We start from the raw sequence: 15,854 nt of genomic DNA, 5'->3' as shown, positions 1-15,854 counted from the left end.
AGAATTTTGTTTTCTTTTTCAGACTCTTTATAGAGATGAGATAATTTTAGGCTATAGCCTATTTGTTCATAAAGCAAAACAGAGTTTAAAAAGTGCTGAAAACAAATTCATGTAGATTATGACATAATTATTAGTTAAGTCTATTTTTTCACTTCATATAGACTATTCATTCACCTTTCAAAAGTACTTATAAAATAAGTTGATAATGACCATATTGATCATATTTATATTCAGGACACATTTAAAGGCCAATGCTTACAACTCTAGCTTACATACTTTTTTTTGGTTGGAATCAATAAGTATTCTCCTGATTATAGTTTGTTATAGTATTGTTTATATTGTACTGAGATTTAACATATTTCTGTTATATGATTCTTCTGCAGTGTTGTTAAATGTGTATATTTCCGATACTGTTTCATGTTAGTTCTGTTACTAGGTTGCAATTTGCTTTTTCCAAGTTAATTTCATTGATTGCATTTATGTTTATATTTGGTCATTTTACTTTTGTTATGTTGTTAATAAAATTGTAGTATGTTAAACAGTACCTGCTGTATAATGCCTTGGATGAATTTCTTCATAAAGGCAGTTAATAAATCTCCAATGAATGAATAAATAAATAAATAAATAAGTTGGATTTTTGCTGCTATTTAGAATAATAGCTGATGTATAAGTAACTTTTTTTTATTGATGGACTCACACAATAAACTCGAAAAAATGGGGATTCAGGAACCACACAAATACTAATTCTGAAAACATCAAAATAGCTTTTCCATTAACTTATTTCTATTATTCAGCCACAAGGTAACATTTCAACAACATTTTTTGATTCATATCAGGTAGACAGCAAAACTAGAAAAGGCAAGAAACAGGGCAACCAAAATGATAATGGGATGGAACAGCTTCCTTATGAAGCTACCTATTCCCATCAGAACAGAAAACAGCTACCTCAACTTCAGGAAGAGGCTAGAAACCTTTCTCTTCCTTTCTGCTTCATATAATCCATCATTACTTCTACTTCCTTCCTTTCCTTTAATGTTTTTAGTCTCATGCATTACACCAATGGTCTCTAATGTTTCTTATACCTCACACTGACACTGTCTGCTTTTGTCTCACCTAGAATATAAACTGCAGTGAACCCTGGAAAGGGTTATTAGTGGTACACAAGAATTGAATTGAACTGAAGAAGGGCAAAACAGGTTAGGGCTCTTCAGCTGGGAGAAGAGACAGGGAAGCTATAAGATGACCATAAAAAATCATGAGTGGTATGGAACAGGCTGATATAGAACAGCTATTTAGGGTCCTGTTTACTAAGCAGTGCTAAGGACGTGCCACCATTTTTAGAGCGTGCTAATGATTAGGAGACGCTAAACCCTAAAGTTGCCCATAGAAACATATAAGTGACTCTAGTGTTTAGCACGCTAAAAACACTAGTGCACGTTAGTTAACAGGGCCCTTAGACTTTCAATAGTGGAGGAGTGGCCTAGTTGTTAGAGCACCACTCTTGACATCCAGAGGTAGCTAGTTCAAATCCCACTGCTGTTCCTTGTGATCTTGAGCAAGTCACTTAACCCTCCACTGCCTCAAGTACAAACTTAGATTGTGAGCCCTCTAGGAACAGAGAAATACCCAGTGTACCTGAATGTAACTCACCTTGAACTACCACTGAAAAAGTGTGAGCAAAATCTAAATAAACAAATACAAATAAAAAATAGTTTCATGGTATGTCGCCTCTGGCAGCAAATTAAAGCAAATTTAAGAACACTTTAAAAATCAACAATTAAGCAGTGAAAGTTCCTCCAGAGGACTGATCAAGGTTCATAGTATAACTATGGGTTTTTAAATGTTTGGGGTGGATGTACAAGAAGAGGATAGGGAAGGGAAAAATCTAGGAACAGAATAATGATATGTTGTATGTTAGGACTGAATTTATAATGAAAATTCTGATGTACTACTATTTGGAGAGGGTAACATTTGGATGGGCTGCTAGTGCAACAATCTGAGAGGGAGATCAATTAGGAAAATAATCAAGGGAATTAAAGTGCCAGGAAAGGTACTGAAAACACTGCACAATACTGCAAGTGTTAAAACATTTTTACAAACAACTGTATACCAGGGGCGTAGCCAGACAGCAGATTTTGGGTGGGCCTAGGCAAGAAGTGGGTGGGCACCAAATGTTCTCTTCCCCACCCCCACATCAAAAAAATATCTCAACTGGTGAGAAAATGCTTATCTCCAGTCTCCACCTTGGTAGTCTGCAGCAGGCATGCACTGAAAACTGAGCATGCGAAGGTGCCAGTATTGTGGAGAGCAGCGTTTTCATTACCATGTGCTACTGTTGGATGGGCCTGAGCCCTAAGTGGGTGGGCCCTGGCCCACCCAGGCCCATCTGTGGCTACGCCACTGCTGTATACTTCATAAAGTATAGGAAACTCTGAGGTGATTAGAACCTTTTTGGGAGGAGCAAAGGGAGCTTTTGGAGAGAACTATTTCATTGGTGTAGGTGATTAACACTATAAAAGACCTGAAGAGGGGTACAGCTTGCAAGAGTGATAGATTTTTATAAACTTTTTCAGATATTTTTGAGCCCTTCTTGGCCTGGGTATATCAGATCATCTTGGCTGCCCCAGTTGATGTACAATGCAACAATACAGCGAATGCTACATACCTGTAGAAGGTATTCTCCGAGGACAGCAGGCTAATTGTTCTCACTGATGGGTGACGTCCATGGCAGCCCCTCCAATCGGAAACTTCACTAGCACAGGCCTTTGCTAGTCCTTGCGCGCCCATGCGCACCGCGCATGCGCGGCCGTCTTCCCGCCCGAACCGGCTCGTGTTCGTCAGTCCCATATGTAGCATGACAAAACAAGGGAAGACACAACTCCAAAGGGGAGGCGGGCGGGTTTGTGAGAACAATCAGCCTGCTGTCCTCGGAGAATACCTTCTACAGGTATGTAGCATTCGCTTTCTCCGAGGACAAGCAGGCTGCTTGTTCTCACTGATGGGGTATCCCTAGCCCCCAGGCTCACTCAAAACAACAAACATGGTCATTTGGGCCTCGCAACGGCGAGGACATAACTGAGATTGACCTAACAACTTTTCCAACTAACTGAGAGTGTAGCCTGGAACAGAATAAAACATGGGCCTAGGGGGGTGGAGTTGGATCCTAAACCCCGAACAGATTCTGAAGCACTGACTGCCCGAACCGACTGTCGTGTCGGGTATCCTGCTGCAGGCAGTAATGAGATGTGAATGTGTGGACAGATGACCACGTTGCAGCTTTGCAAATCTCTTCAATAGTGGCTGACTTCAAGTGGGCTACCGACGCTACCATGTAACATTATGAGCTGTGACATGACCCTCAAGAGCCAGCCCAGCCTCGGCGTAAGTGAAGGAAATGCAATCTGCTAGCCAATTGGATATGGTGCGTTTCTCCACAGCCACTCCCCTCCTGTTGGGATCAAAAGAAACAAACAATTGGGCGGACTGTCTGTTGGGCTGTGTCCACTCCAGATAGAAGGCCAATGCTCTTTTGCAGTCCAATGTGTGCAGCTGACGTTCAGCAGGGCAGGAATGAGGACGGGGAAAGAATGTTGGCAAGACAATTGACTGGTTCAGATGGAACTCCGACACAACCTTTGGCAAGAACTTAGGGTGAGTGCGGAGGACTACTCTGTTATGATGAAATTTGGTGTAAGGGGCCTGGGCTACCAGGGCCTGAAGCTCACTGACTCTACGAGCTGAAGTAACTGTCACCAAGAAAATGACCTTCCAGGTCAAGTACTTCAGATGGCAGGAGTTCAGTGGCTCAAAAGGAGGTTTCATCAGCTGGGTGAGAATGACATTGCGATCCCATGACACTGTAGGAGGCTTGACAGGGGGCTTTGACAGAAGCAAACCTCTCATGAAGCGAACAACTAAAGGCTGTCCTGAGATCGGCTTACCTTCCACACGGTAATGGTATGCACTGATTGCGCTAAGGTGAACCCTTACAGAGTTGGTCTTGAGACCAGACTCAGACAAGTGCAGAAGGTAGTCAAGCAGGGTCTGTGTAGGACAAGAGCGAGGATCTAGGGCCTTGTTGTCACACCAGATGGCAAACCTCCTCCATAGAAAGAATTAACTCCTCTTGTGGAATCTTTTCTGGAAGCAAGCAAGATGCGGGAGACACCCTCTGACAGACCCAAAGAAGCAAAGTCTACGCTCTCAACATCCAGGCTGTGAGAGCCAGAGACTGGAGGTTGGGATGCAGAAGCGCCCCTTCGTCCTGTGTGATGAGGGTCGGGAAAACACTCCAATCTCCACGGTTCTTCGGAGGACAACTCCAGAAGAAGAGGGAACCAGATCTGACGTGGCCAAAAAGGAGCAATCAGAATCATGGTGCCTCGGTCTTGCTTGAGTTTCAACAAAGTCTTCCCACCAGAGGTATGGGAGGATAAGCATACAGCAGACCCTCCCCCCAGTCCAGGAGGAAGGCATCCAATGCCAGTCTGCCGTGGGCCTGAAGCCTGGAACAGAACTGAGGGACTTTGTGGTTGGCTCGAGATGCAAAGAGATCTACCAAGGGGGTGCCCCACACCTGGAAGATCTGGTGCACTACTCGGGAATTGAGCGACCACTCGTGAGGTTGCATAATCCTGCTCAGTCTGTCGGCCAGACTGTTGTTTATGCCTGCCAGGTATGTGGCTTGGAGCACCATGCCGTGACAGCGAGCCCAGAGCCACATGCTGACGGCTTCCTGACACAGGGGGCGAGATCCGGTGCCCCCCTGCTTGTTGATGTAATACATGGCAACCTGGTTGTCTGTCTGAATTTGGATAATTTGGTGGGACAGCCGATCTCTGAAAGCCTTCAGAGCGTTCCAGACCGCTCGTAACTCCAGAAGATTGATCTGCAGATCGCGTTCCTGGAGGGACCAGCTTCCCTGGGTGTGAAGCCCATCGAAATGAGCTCCCCATCCCAGGAGAGATGCATCCGTAGTCAGCACTTTTTGTGGCTGAGGAATTTGGAAAGGACGTCCCAGAGTCAAATTGGACCAAATCATCCACCAATACAGGGATTTGAGAAAACTCGTGGACAGGTGGATCACATCTTCTAGATCCCCAGCAGCCTGAAACCACTGGGAAGCTAGGGTCCATTGAGCAGATCTCATGTGAAGGCGGGCCATGGGAGTCACATGAACTGTGGAGGCCATGTGGCCCAGCAATCTCAACATCTCCCGAGCTGTGATCTGCTGGGACGCTCGCACCCGCGAGACGAGGGACAACAAGTTGTTGGCTCTCGCCTCTGGGAGATAGGCACGAGCCGTCCGAGAATCCAGCAGAGCTCCTATGAATTCGAGTCTCTGTACTGGGAGAAGATGGGACTTTGGATAATTTATCACAAACCCCAGTAGCTCCAGGAGGCGAATAGTCATCTGCATGGACTGTAGAGCTCCTGCCTCGGATGTGTTCTTCACCAGCCTGCGAAGTGCCGCCACTACTACAGCCAAGCACTTCGTGAACACTCTGGGCGCAGAGGCGAGCCCAAAGGGTAGCACACAGTACTGGAAGTAACGTGTGCCCAGCTGAAATCGCAGATACTGTCTGTGAGCTGGCAGTATCGGGATGTGTGCGTAGGCGTCCTTCAAGTCCAGAGAGCATAGCCAATCGTTTTCCTGAATCATGGGAAGAAGGGTGACCAGGGAAAGCATCCTGAACTTTTCTTTGACCAGATATTTGTTCAGGGCCCTTAGGTCTAGGATGGGATGCATCCCCCCTGTTTTCTTTTCCACAAGGAAGTACCTGGAATAGAATCCCAGCCCTTTTTGCCCGGATGGCACGGGCTCGACCGCATTGGCGCTGAGAAGGGCGGAGAGTTCCTCTGCAAGTACCTGCTTGTGCTGGAAGCTGTAAGACTGAGCTCCCGGTGGACAATTTGGAGGTTTTGAGGCCAAATTGAGGGTGTATCCTTGCCGGACTATTTGAAGAACCCACTGATCGGAGGTTATGAGAGGCCACCTTTGGTGAAAAACTTTCAACCTCCCTCCGACCGGCAGATCGCCCGGCACTGACACTTGGATGTCGGCTATGCTCTGCTGGAGCCAGTCAAAAGCTCGTCCCTTGCTTTTGCTGGGGAGCCGAGGGGCCTTGCTGAGGCGCACGCTGCTGACGAGAGCGAGCGCGCTGGGGCTTAGTCTGGGCCGCAGGCTGTCGAGAAGGAGGATTGTACCTACGCTTACCAGAAGAGTAGGGAACAGTCTTCCTTCCCCCATAAAAACGTCTACCTGTGGAGGTAGAAGCTGAAGGCTGCCGGCGGGAGAACTTGTCGAAAGCGGTATCCCGCTGGTGGAGCTGCTCTACCACCTGTTCGACCTTCTCTCCAAAAATATTATCCGCACGGCAAGGCGAGTCCGCAATCCGCTGCTGGATGCTATTCTCCAGGTCGGAGGCATGCAGCCATGAGAGTCTGCGCATCACCACACCTTGAGCAGCGGCCGTGGACGCAACATCAAAGGTGTCATACACCCCTCTGGCCAGGAATTTTACGCACGCCTTCAGCTGCCTGACCACCTCCTGAAATGGCTTGGCTTGCTCAGGAGGGAGCTTGTCCACCAAGCCCGCCAACTGCCGCACATTGTTCCGCATGTGTATGCTCGTGTAGAGCTGGTAGGACTGAATTTTGGCCACGAGCATAGAGGAATGGTAGGCCTTCCTCCCAAAGGAGTCTAAGGTTCTAGAGTCTTTGCCCGGGGGCACCGAAGCATGCTCTCTAGAACTCTTAGCCTTCTTTAGGGCCAAATCCACAACTCCAGAGTCGTGAGGCAACTGAGTGCGCATCAGCTCTGGGTCCCCATGGATCCGGTACTGGGACTCGATCTTCTTGGGAATGTGGGGATTACTTAAAGGCTTGGTCCAGTTCGCCAGCAATGTCTTTTTTAGGACATGATGCATGGGTACTGTGGACGCTTCCTTAGGTGGAGAAGGATAGTCCAGGAGCTCAAACATTTCAGCCCTGGGCTCATCCTCCACAACCACCGGGAAGGGGATGGCCATAGACATCTCCCGGACAAAGGCCGCAAAAGACAGACTCTCGGGAGGAGAAAGCTGCCTTTCAGGGGAGGGAGTGGGATCAGAAGGAAGGCCATCATACTCCTCGTCAGAGAAATATCTGATGTCCTCCTCCTCCTCCCACAAGGCCTCACCATCGGTATCAGACACAAGTTCACGAACCTGTGTCTGAAGCCGTGCCCGGCTCGACTCTGTGGAACCACGGACACGGTGTGAGCGTCGAGAGGTAGACTCCCTCGCCCGCACCGGCGAAGCTCCCTCCGCCGACGTCGTCGGGGAGCCTTCCTGGGAGGCGACCGCAGTCGGTACCGCAAGCGGCACCGATGTCGGAGACCTCACCCCGGGCAAGGGGCCAGCCGGCGCCTCACTCGACGGTTCCGGTGGCGCAAGCACCCCCGGTACCAGAGGGGAAGGGCGCAACAGCTCTCCCAGGATCTCTGGGAGAACGGCCCAGAGACTCTCGTGCAGGGCGGCTGTGGAGAAAGACATGGAAGCCGATGCAGGAGTCGAGGTCAGAGTCTGTTCCGGGCGTGGAGGCTGTTCCGGGCTGTCCAAGGTGGAGTGCATCGACACCTCCTGAACAGAGGGTGAGCGGTCCTCCCGGTGCCGATGCCTGCTGGGTGCCGACTCCCTCGGCGACCCAGAGCTCTCGGTACCGACGCGGGAAGGAGACCGGTGTCGATGCTTCTTTGACTTTTTCAAATGAAGCATGTCACCGGAGCTTCCCGGTACCGACGAGGACGTAGAATCCAGCGGGGGGGCTGTACCGCAGGAGCCCTCAGGGTAGGGGGAGACCCACCCGAAGGCTCACCGCCATCAGCAGGGGAATGGACAGCCCTCACCTGCACTCCAGACGAAGCACCACCGTCCGACGACATCAGCACTAGTGGAGGTCCCGGTACCACCGACGCCGACGCAGCCTTCCGATGTCTCGGCCCCGGCGATGCAGAGGGTCGATGCCTCGATGCAATCGGTACCGTCGCGGCCGAGGGCGGAGGTCTTGACGCTGTCGACGTCGACGCACTCGATACTCCCAGTGCCGATGCTGACGAAGAGCCCGAGAACAAAACGTTCCACTGGGCCAATCTCGCTACCTGAGTTCTTTTCTGTAAAAGGGCGCAAAGACTGCAGGCCTGCGAGCGGTGCCCATCCCCCAGACACTGAAGACACGACGCGTGCCTATCAGTGAGCGAGATTACCCGGGCGCACTGGATGCACTTCTTGAAGCCGCTGGGAGACTTCGATGACATGGGCGGAAAAATCACGCCGGCGAAATCAAAACTCGTAATTGCGGTAAGGCACCAAAAAGAGGGGGAGAAAAAAACTCGACCCGAGGCCTCAAAGGGGCCTACCCCGAAAACAAAAGAAAACTTATCAGGGCCAAAAACTAGAAATACGGGGAAGGGAAAAAGACCGAAAGGCCCTTCTCCAGAATCCCGTTTCTTTTTTTTTTTTTTTTTAAAGAGTGAAAAAGTCAAAAGACGCGCGAGGGTCAACTTAAGGGGCGCGAACGGCGCAAACACGACCGTACCGAGCGCGGACAAAAGAAGACTGACGGGCGGGAAGATGGCCGCTCATGCGCGGTGCGCATGGGCACGCGAGGACTAGCAAAGGCCTTTGCTAGTGAAGTTTCCGATTGGAGGGGCTGCCGTGGACGTCACCCATCAGTGAGAACAAGCAGCCTGCTTGTCCTCGGAGAATGATTATTAACAAGGAGAGGAAACTGGTGGATGAGTGCACCTCCTATCACCCAATCTCCCTCTTAAATGTGGATCTTATAATTTTTGCCAAATTGTTAGCTACCCACTTGGACAGAGTGATGGGAAGTTTAGTACATTATGATCAAATAGGGTTTGTAACATGGAGGTGTGCCAGATATGACCTCATGCAGTTGTTGGAGGTCTTTAAGAAGTGTGGGAAGCAATCAAAGGAGGTAGTGGTGATTACTCTGGATGCCGAGAAAACTTCATTAGGGTTGAGTGGGATTTTATGAGGGGAAGATGGTTTTGGTCTGGGGGTCCAATTTTTGTGAGTGGGTAATGGTGATGTACATGATTCCAAGTGTAGAGGTGCAAGTGAATGGTATATCTTCTGGCTCATTGTCGCTTGGGTGGGACATACATCATGGGTGCCTCCCTCACTCCATCACCATTACTATTTGCATTGGGTGTGAGATCTTGGCAGAGTGTAATAGCAGTAGGTAGTTTTCAAGGTACAATGGTGGACAGTCTCAATTAGAAAATAGTATTACATGTTTGTTTCTCGATATTCATGGGCGGACGCATTTCGGCTGAAACTCAATGCAGAAAAAACCCAATGCCTAATACTCATCTCTCAACATAACACGAACAAATTCACCACCATTAACACACCTACACTGAATCTTGCAATCTTGGACACTCTAAAAATTCTTGGAGTCACCATTGATCGACACCTAACACTTGAGAATCACTAGAAAAACACTACCAAGAAGATGTTCCACTCACTGTGGAAACTAAAAAGAGTAAGACCTTTCTTCCCAAGGACTGTCTTCCGGGGCCTGGTACAAATAATGGTACTTAGTCATTTAGACTACTGCAACGCACTCTATGCTGGCTGCAAAGAACAAATAACCAAGAAGCTTCAGACAGACCAGAACACTGCAGCTAGACTCATATTCGGTAAAACAAAATATGAGAGTGCTAAACCCCTACGAAAAAAGCTGCATTGGCTCCCTCTTAAAGAACGCATCACGTTGAAAATATGTACCCTGGTCCACAAAATCATTCATGGAGATGCCCCAGCCTACATGTCAGACCTGATAGACTCAGAAAAACAGAGAGGGGTTCGCACTCTCCACAGCAATCGAACACAACAAAAAAATGGAGTGGAGAGGACCAAATATCAAGAGATCAGTCGCCACACACAAGAGTAAGATGCTCCAGAATAACCTTTATTAGGTCCTAATAAAGGTTATTCTGGAGCATCTTACCCTTGTGTGTGGCGACTGATCTCTTGATATTTGGTCCTCTCCACTCAATTTTTTTGTTGAGACCTGATAGACTTACCACCTAGGAATGCTAAGACATCATCCCGCACATTCCTCAACCTTCATTTCCCCAACTGCAAAGGGCTAAAATACAAACTAATGCACGCGTCATTTCTTTGAAGGAGTGAATAAATATGTGGATAAAGGTGAACTAGTCAATATTGTGTATCTTAATTTTCAAAAGGCATTTGACAAAGTACCTCATGAAAGACTCCTGAGGAAATTGAGAATAATGGGATAGGAGGTGATGTCCTATTGTGGATTAAGAACTGGTTAAAAGATATAAAACAGAGAGTAGGGTTAATTGGTCAGTATTCTAAATAGAGAAGGGAAGATAGTGAGGTTCTCTAGGGGTCTGTTCTGGGACCACTGTTTTTTTAACATTTATAAATGATCTAGAGATGGGAATAACTAGTGAGGTAATTAAATTTGCTGATGACATAAAGTTATTCAAAGTTGTTAGATCACAAGATGATTATGAAAAATACAAGAGGACCTTATGAGACTAGGAGACTGGGTATCCAATTGGCATATGTTTATGCAGGACTTACAAAGACAAATATAAAACGTTTACAGATGATACAGAATACTGCAGCTCGTATCATCTGTAGGGCCTCAAAATATGATAGAACGATGCCACTTTTATATCAACTTCACTGGCTTCCAGTTGAAGCCAGAATAAAATTTAAAATCTCTACACTGACTCACAAAGTACTATATTCATTCATTCCATCGTACTTATCGAATCTTATTCTGCCATATTCACCCAGGCGAACTCTTCGTTCTTTTACAGATAACAGATTGATTGTCCCCTCTCCACAAAAGGCTAGATGGGAGTCCACAGAAATTCAGTATATTTTTTCTTGGCCCCCTCTCTCTGGAATTGTCTCCCAAGACATCTTAGATTAGAAGAGTCTTACATTAAATTTCGAAAATTTCTGAAAATGTATTTATTCCAGGAGACAGTCAAAAATAATCTGTGATAAAACGGCAATACTAGTTAGAATTGACTATGCAGTAAAATTTATATGTTAGTCATGTTGTTGTTATGAATGGCTTTTTAGCAAAATTGGTGTTTTATCTTTTCATGAATGGCTGTTTTAGTTTGCTTTCCTATCAACTTGATGGAGTTCTTTTATGTTTTTATTACTATTTTTATATTAATATGTAAACTGTTTCTGTTTTTTAACTACAATTTGAGACGGTATAGTAAAATGAATAAACGATAAACGATAATGTGAGCAAGTGCAAAGCAATGCATTTGCGAAAGAGGAACCCAAAGTATAGCTACATGATGCCAAGGTCACAGTCCAGGAAACGGATCTAGGTGTCATCACTGATACACTGAAACCCTCTGCTCAGTGTGCAGCAGTGGCTAAGAAAACAAACAGAATGTTAGGAATTATTAGGAAAGGAATGGAAAACAAAATTGAGTATGTTATAATGCCTTTGTATCACTCCATGGTGTGACTGCACCTCAAATACTATGTGCAATTCTAGTCACCACATCTAAAAAAAATATATAGTGGAAAACAAAGGTACAGAGAATGGCAACAAAAATAATGAAGAGGCTGGGACGACATCCCTGTAAGGAAAGGCTAAAGTGACTAGGGCTCTTCAGCTTGTAGAAGAGACGGCTGAGGGGAGATATGATAGAGGTCAATAAGTGAGAACCTCACTACCAGTTCTACCTTACTTAGTAACTGGTAGAATCGCTTGTTTATTCTTTCCAAAAATACTAGGACTAGGGAGCACACAATGAAGGTACTAAGTAGTAAGTTTAAAACAAACCTAAGAAAATGATTTATCATTTATTAAATTTTATATACTGCCTTTTTTGAAAGTCAAATCAAAGCGGTGTACAATAAAATCAAAGGAATTAAAAGCAGAAATCCAGAATAAAATAGGAAAGAATCAATTTTCCAAAAGAATAGGCAGGATAAATACTCATTCAGAAACTGCAATCTCAGCACCGAGTATAATTAAACTCTGGAATTCATTGCCAGAGAATGTGGTAAAAGCAGTTAACTTAGCGATGTTTAAAAAAGATTTGGATAATTTCCTTAAAGAAACGTCCATAAACCATTATTAAGATGAAATTCCACCACTTATTTCTAGACTAAGTAGCATACAATCTGTTTTACTCTTTTGAGACCTTGCCAGGTACTTGTGACCTGGATTAGCCACTGCTGGAAATGGGATATTGGGCTTGATGGATCCTCGGTCTGTCCCAGCATGGTAACGTTTATGTTCTTATGTCAGAGTTTCCATACATGAAGGCTGTGACCATATGTCCTTTTAGGTGGAATACTTAGGCTTCCACAGTTCTGCAGATACAGGAATGGTTTTGTTTGAACTATGTGCCTCTCTGGAAATCTTTTAGGGCAGATTGTCATAACTGTAGTAAGCAGTACATTAAGTTGGCTAGGGCAAGCAAACGTGGTCCAAAGGAACTTTTTTCCTCTGGCATTATATCTGTTTTTGATGCTACCAGTCTGGTTCTAGACTCTTTTTCATTAATTTTTTGGGAAGGGGACAGGAAGCAGGATCAGTCTCTGAGCATTGAGGATGCCAAGAGGAGGCAGGCATAAACTTCCCAAATGTTTATAGATATGTGGCTGTGTCCTTAAAATGGTCAGTGGTTAATGCCCTTGGGGCTCCCTGTAATGAGCAGATATTGAAAGTAAGGGGGGTGGAGTTTATCAAGGACTGAAGATTTGGTCCAGGTATTTTGGGCTGGAGATTAACTCAGATTTTTTTTTTGAGGGGGGGGGGGTGGAGAGAAGCATTGGGATCAAGACAATCCAGTGTCCTTCATGCCTATTTTAGCAAATCAGCAGCTATACACCTTATAGCTGAAGGCATGGAGAGAACATCTGCATAGTTGTTCACAGATGGCAAATTTCATGCTTGGGCTGTTTTCCTATTCCTTTGAGCTGCAGTCATTCCCCTTTTTTGTATACTTTCAGTCACAGATGTGGGGTGTGGCTAACTGGGAGTGCCAAGCAGTGACTGTATCAAGGGGCCAGAGGAAATAGAGGAAAGATATACAAGAGTGAGTGGGAAGGAGTCAGTTACTCTATTGATTAAAGATGCCTGGGAAAACGAGTAGGGGATTGGGATTGAGAATTGGAATGCATGTGTGAGAGGGGAAATGTTCTATATCAGCTGATATGTTTCTGCAGCAATATAGTTTTTTTTTTAAAGATAAGATCATGGAGGGTCATGGATTTGATATACTGCCTTTCTGTGGTTGTGAAGAGTCTGCAGGTAGGATCAGTGTGGAATCTGACCTGTACATAAGTAATGCCACACTGGGAAAAGACCAAGGGTCCATTGAGCTCAGCATCCTGTCCACAACAGCGGCCAATCCAGGCCAAGGGCACCTGGCAAGCTTCCCAAACGTACAAACATTCTATACATGTTATTCCTGGACCTCTGTCTAAAATCAGAAATTATATAGGTTATCCCAGCTCTTGCAGAGACTCTGGAGGTCAGCACCTTTACAAATGACAGACAAAAACAGAATGCAGCTTCTACTGTGGTTAATGACAGTTAGGGACTGGAAAAAAACAGGATGGGAACTGGAAAATGGCAAAGAAGGAGCATCACATGAAGAGTCAAGGGCTCTGACTGAGTCAATTGCTGTTTAGTCATATACTGTTTTGTCTCATTTGCTGTTGTTCAGATATGGTCAATAAAAATACCTGATAGACTCATATTCAGTGGAGTCGTCCTCTGACGAATGTGGGGTTTGTTACCAAGCAAAACCTAGGAAATTGCTGAAAAGGATACCTCAGCTGAAGTTGGCCTAGAATAAAGCTGAGCTTGGTGATGTATATTTAATCTGCTAATAAATGTCTGTATTATTTTTATAGTTGCTGTGTGTCTGTGAGTTTTCTTGCTCTTATACATTCGGGATCCAATTGAACCTTGTACAGTGGAACAACCAAAAGTATTTTACAACAGTACATTTGCTTGCCATTGATTTGAGGAGGATGGATTGCTGTGGAGAGGAAGAAATTCTCACACATGTAACATATACGTAGTTGCGACCTGATTCAGTTTTTCCGTGGGGGTGCACGTGTGAGTGGGTATTGCAGAGTTTGGTGGTGACTGATGTCCCTCAAATCTATATTCCCTTTTGCCAGGAAACTCTGGGAGATGAGGACAATGTGACGATTGTGAAAAAGTTGTTAATGGCTGAAGATGGATAATATGGAGATTATGGATCAAAAGAGTGCTCCAGTAATGTGAGACTGCGTGATGGAGGTACATGAAAATAATGGCGATAGATCTTCTCAATGGTAGGAGGTGGGGCACTTATGCAAAGGTAGCTCACTTGTTAAGGGTTATACAGAGCAATGATATGCTCTTTGTTCTTGTATGACTTGACATCTCTGGAGGGGATGTGGGTATTAGGAGGGTGTTATCGGTACGGGTTCTTTGGGGAGGATTAGATAGTCAGGGTTTGATTCTGATTTTGATCTGAAACGTATAAACAGTTCTTTGCAACCAACTGGAATATTTCTGTGGCTATTGTTGCATGTTATCTCTGTGTGGGTTGGTTCATGAATAAAAAAAGATCTGGATAAGCTTCTGGAGAACAGGTCCATTATTAATTATTAGCCAAGTAGACATGGAGATTACCACCTCTTCCACTGGGAGTAAGCAATAAGGAACAGCCACTGTTGACGAGATCCTTGGCTTGATATACCCAAATATGTCGAGAGTAGTGGTCCACTTCCAAATTATCCACTAATCAATCTCTTTCTCCTTTGATACTGTAAGGAAGTAGAACTCATCTAAAGCAGCATTCCAGTAACCGGATGAAAATTAATTCTTTGCAGGCTGTGATACCTTTTTTTAAAAGCAACATAAGAACTATCCAAAGATGTACTCATGTTTTCCATGCTATGTGTGCGGAAAAGACCTGCATGATCCTTGAAGCTCATATAAAGCATCTCAGGATAATTCTTATATTAGGTAAATATAAGGTATCACAACATACATGAATACAGTGGAAAGGTTTCCAAAGAGAAACTAGAGAATCAGTTTTAAAGGTTCTCCTGGTAACCTGAACACAAAAATTGCTGAAATCATTGGCACAAGTCTATCCCAGATTAGATTAACTTCATGGCACACTCACACATGCAAAACTGTCCTCTTGAAGATATTTGGATCCAGACTTGAGGATGTCAAATCAAGATGCACTGAAAGATATGTAGGCCTGCTTTTCCTACCCACAAAGCTTGTAAAAATGTCACCTCACACATTTCTTTCTGCATTGATTGAACCAGATCTATATGCAAGGTGTGAGGTTAATATTTTGTTAGAGCACAAACACATTTCTTCTAATTGTAGTTCCGTGCAACGCATGCATATATTAACCAAACATGCACAACTTTAACTTTCACACTAGAAGTGTAGCAAGACTAGTAGTAGAATTAATCTGTTAACTGGAAAAAAAACCCTCAGTAACTCCATTCTTTGAAGTAAGGTGTTGAATTACCTCATTAATCTATCACTGACTGATGTTCCTCTGATATTTAATCTAGTGAAGGGAACACAATAACTCAAGTCATTCATAAGGTTTTAAAGGTAATCATGGGAAGATTCCTGTATTTAACAAAAATGCAGAAAGGCTCCTTTACTAAGCAATGTAAATGGCAATAAATTATTATATAAACCTCCTACCGATACACACACTACGTAATATGAAAGGACAGTGTACTTAAGTGAAATAAAGCATGTCCATGGAGGTCTGCCCCCTTCTGACA

General features: G+C 45.0%; 1 protein-coding gene across 6 annotated transcripts in view; it reads right to left on the bottom strand.

The window, feature by feature from the left end:
- DCAF6 (DDB1 and CUL4 associated factor 6) overlaps positions 1-15,854 on the bottom strand; it is a 540,954-nt gene that overhangs the window by 98,136 nt on the left and 426,964 nt on the right. For 3 of the 6 annotated variants that reach the window (XM_030203854.1, XM_030203856.1, XM_030203857.1), the window contains one exon: positions 15,587-15,628. The exons of the other annotated variants lie outside the window; for them this stretch is intronic. In XM_030203854.1, the coding sequence (XP_030059714.1) occupies positions 15,587-15,628 (42 nt within the window). The remainder of the gene's footprint in view (positions 1-15,586; positions 15,629-15,854) is intronic. 6 annotated transcript variants of the gene reach the window in all.

The sequence above is a fragment of the Microcaecilia unicolor genome, chromosome 5, assembly GCF_901765095.1.
Source record: "Microcaecilia unicolor chromosome 5, aMicUni1.1, whole genome shotgun sequence".
Taxonomy (NCBI): Eukaryota; Metazoa; Chordata; class Amphibia; order Gymnophiona; family Siphonopidae; genus Microcaecilia; species Microcaecilia unicolor.
This window is presented reverse-complemented; position numbering and strand designations above follow the sequence as displayed.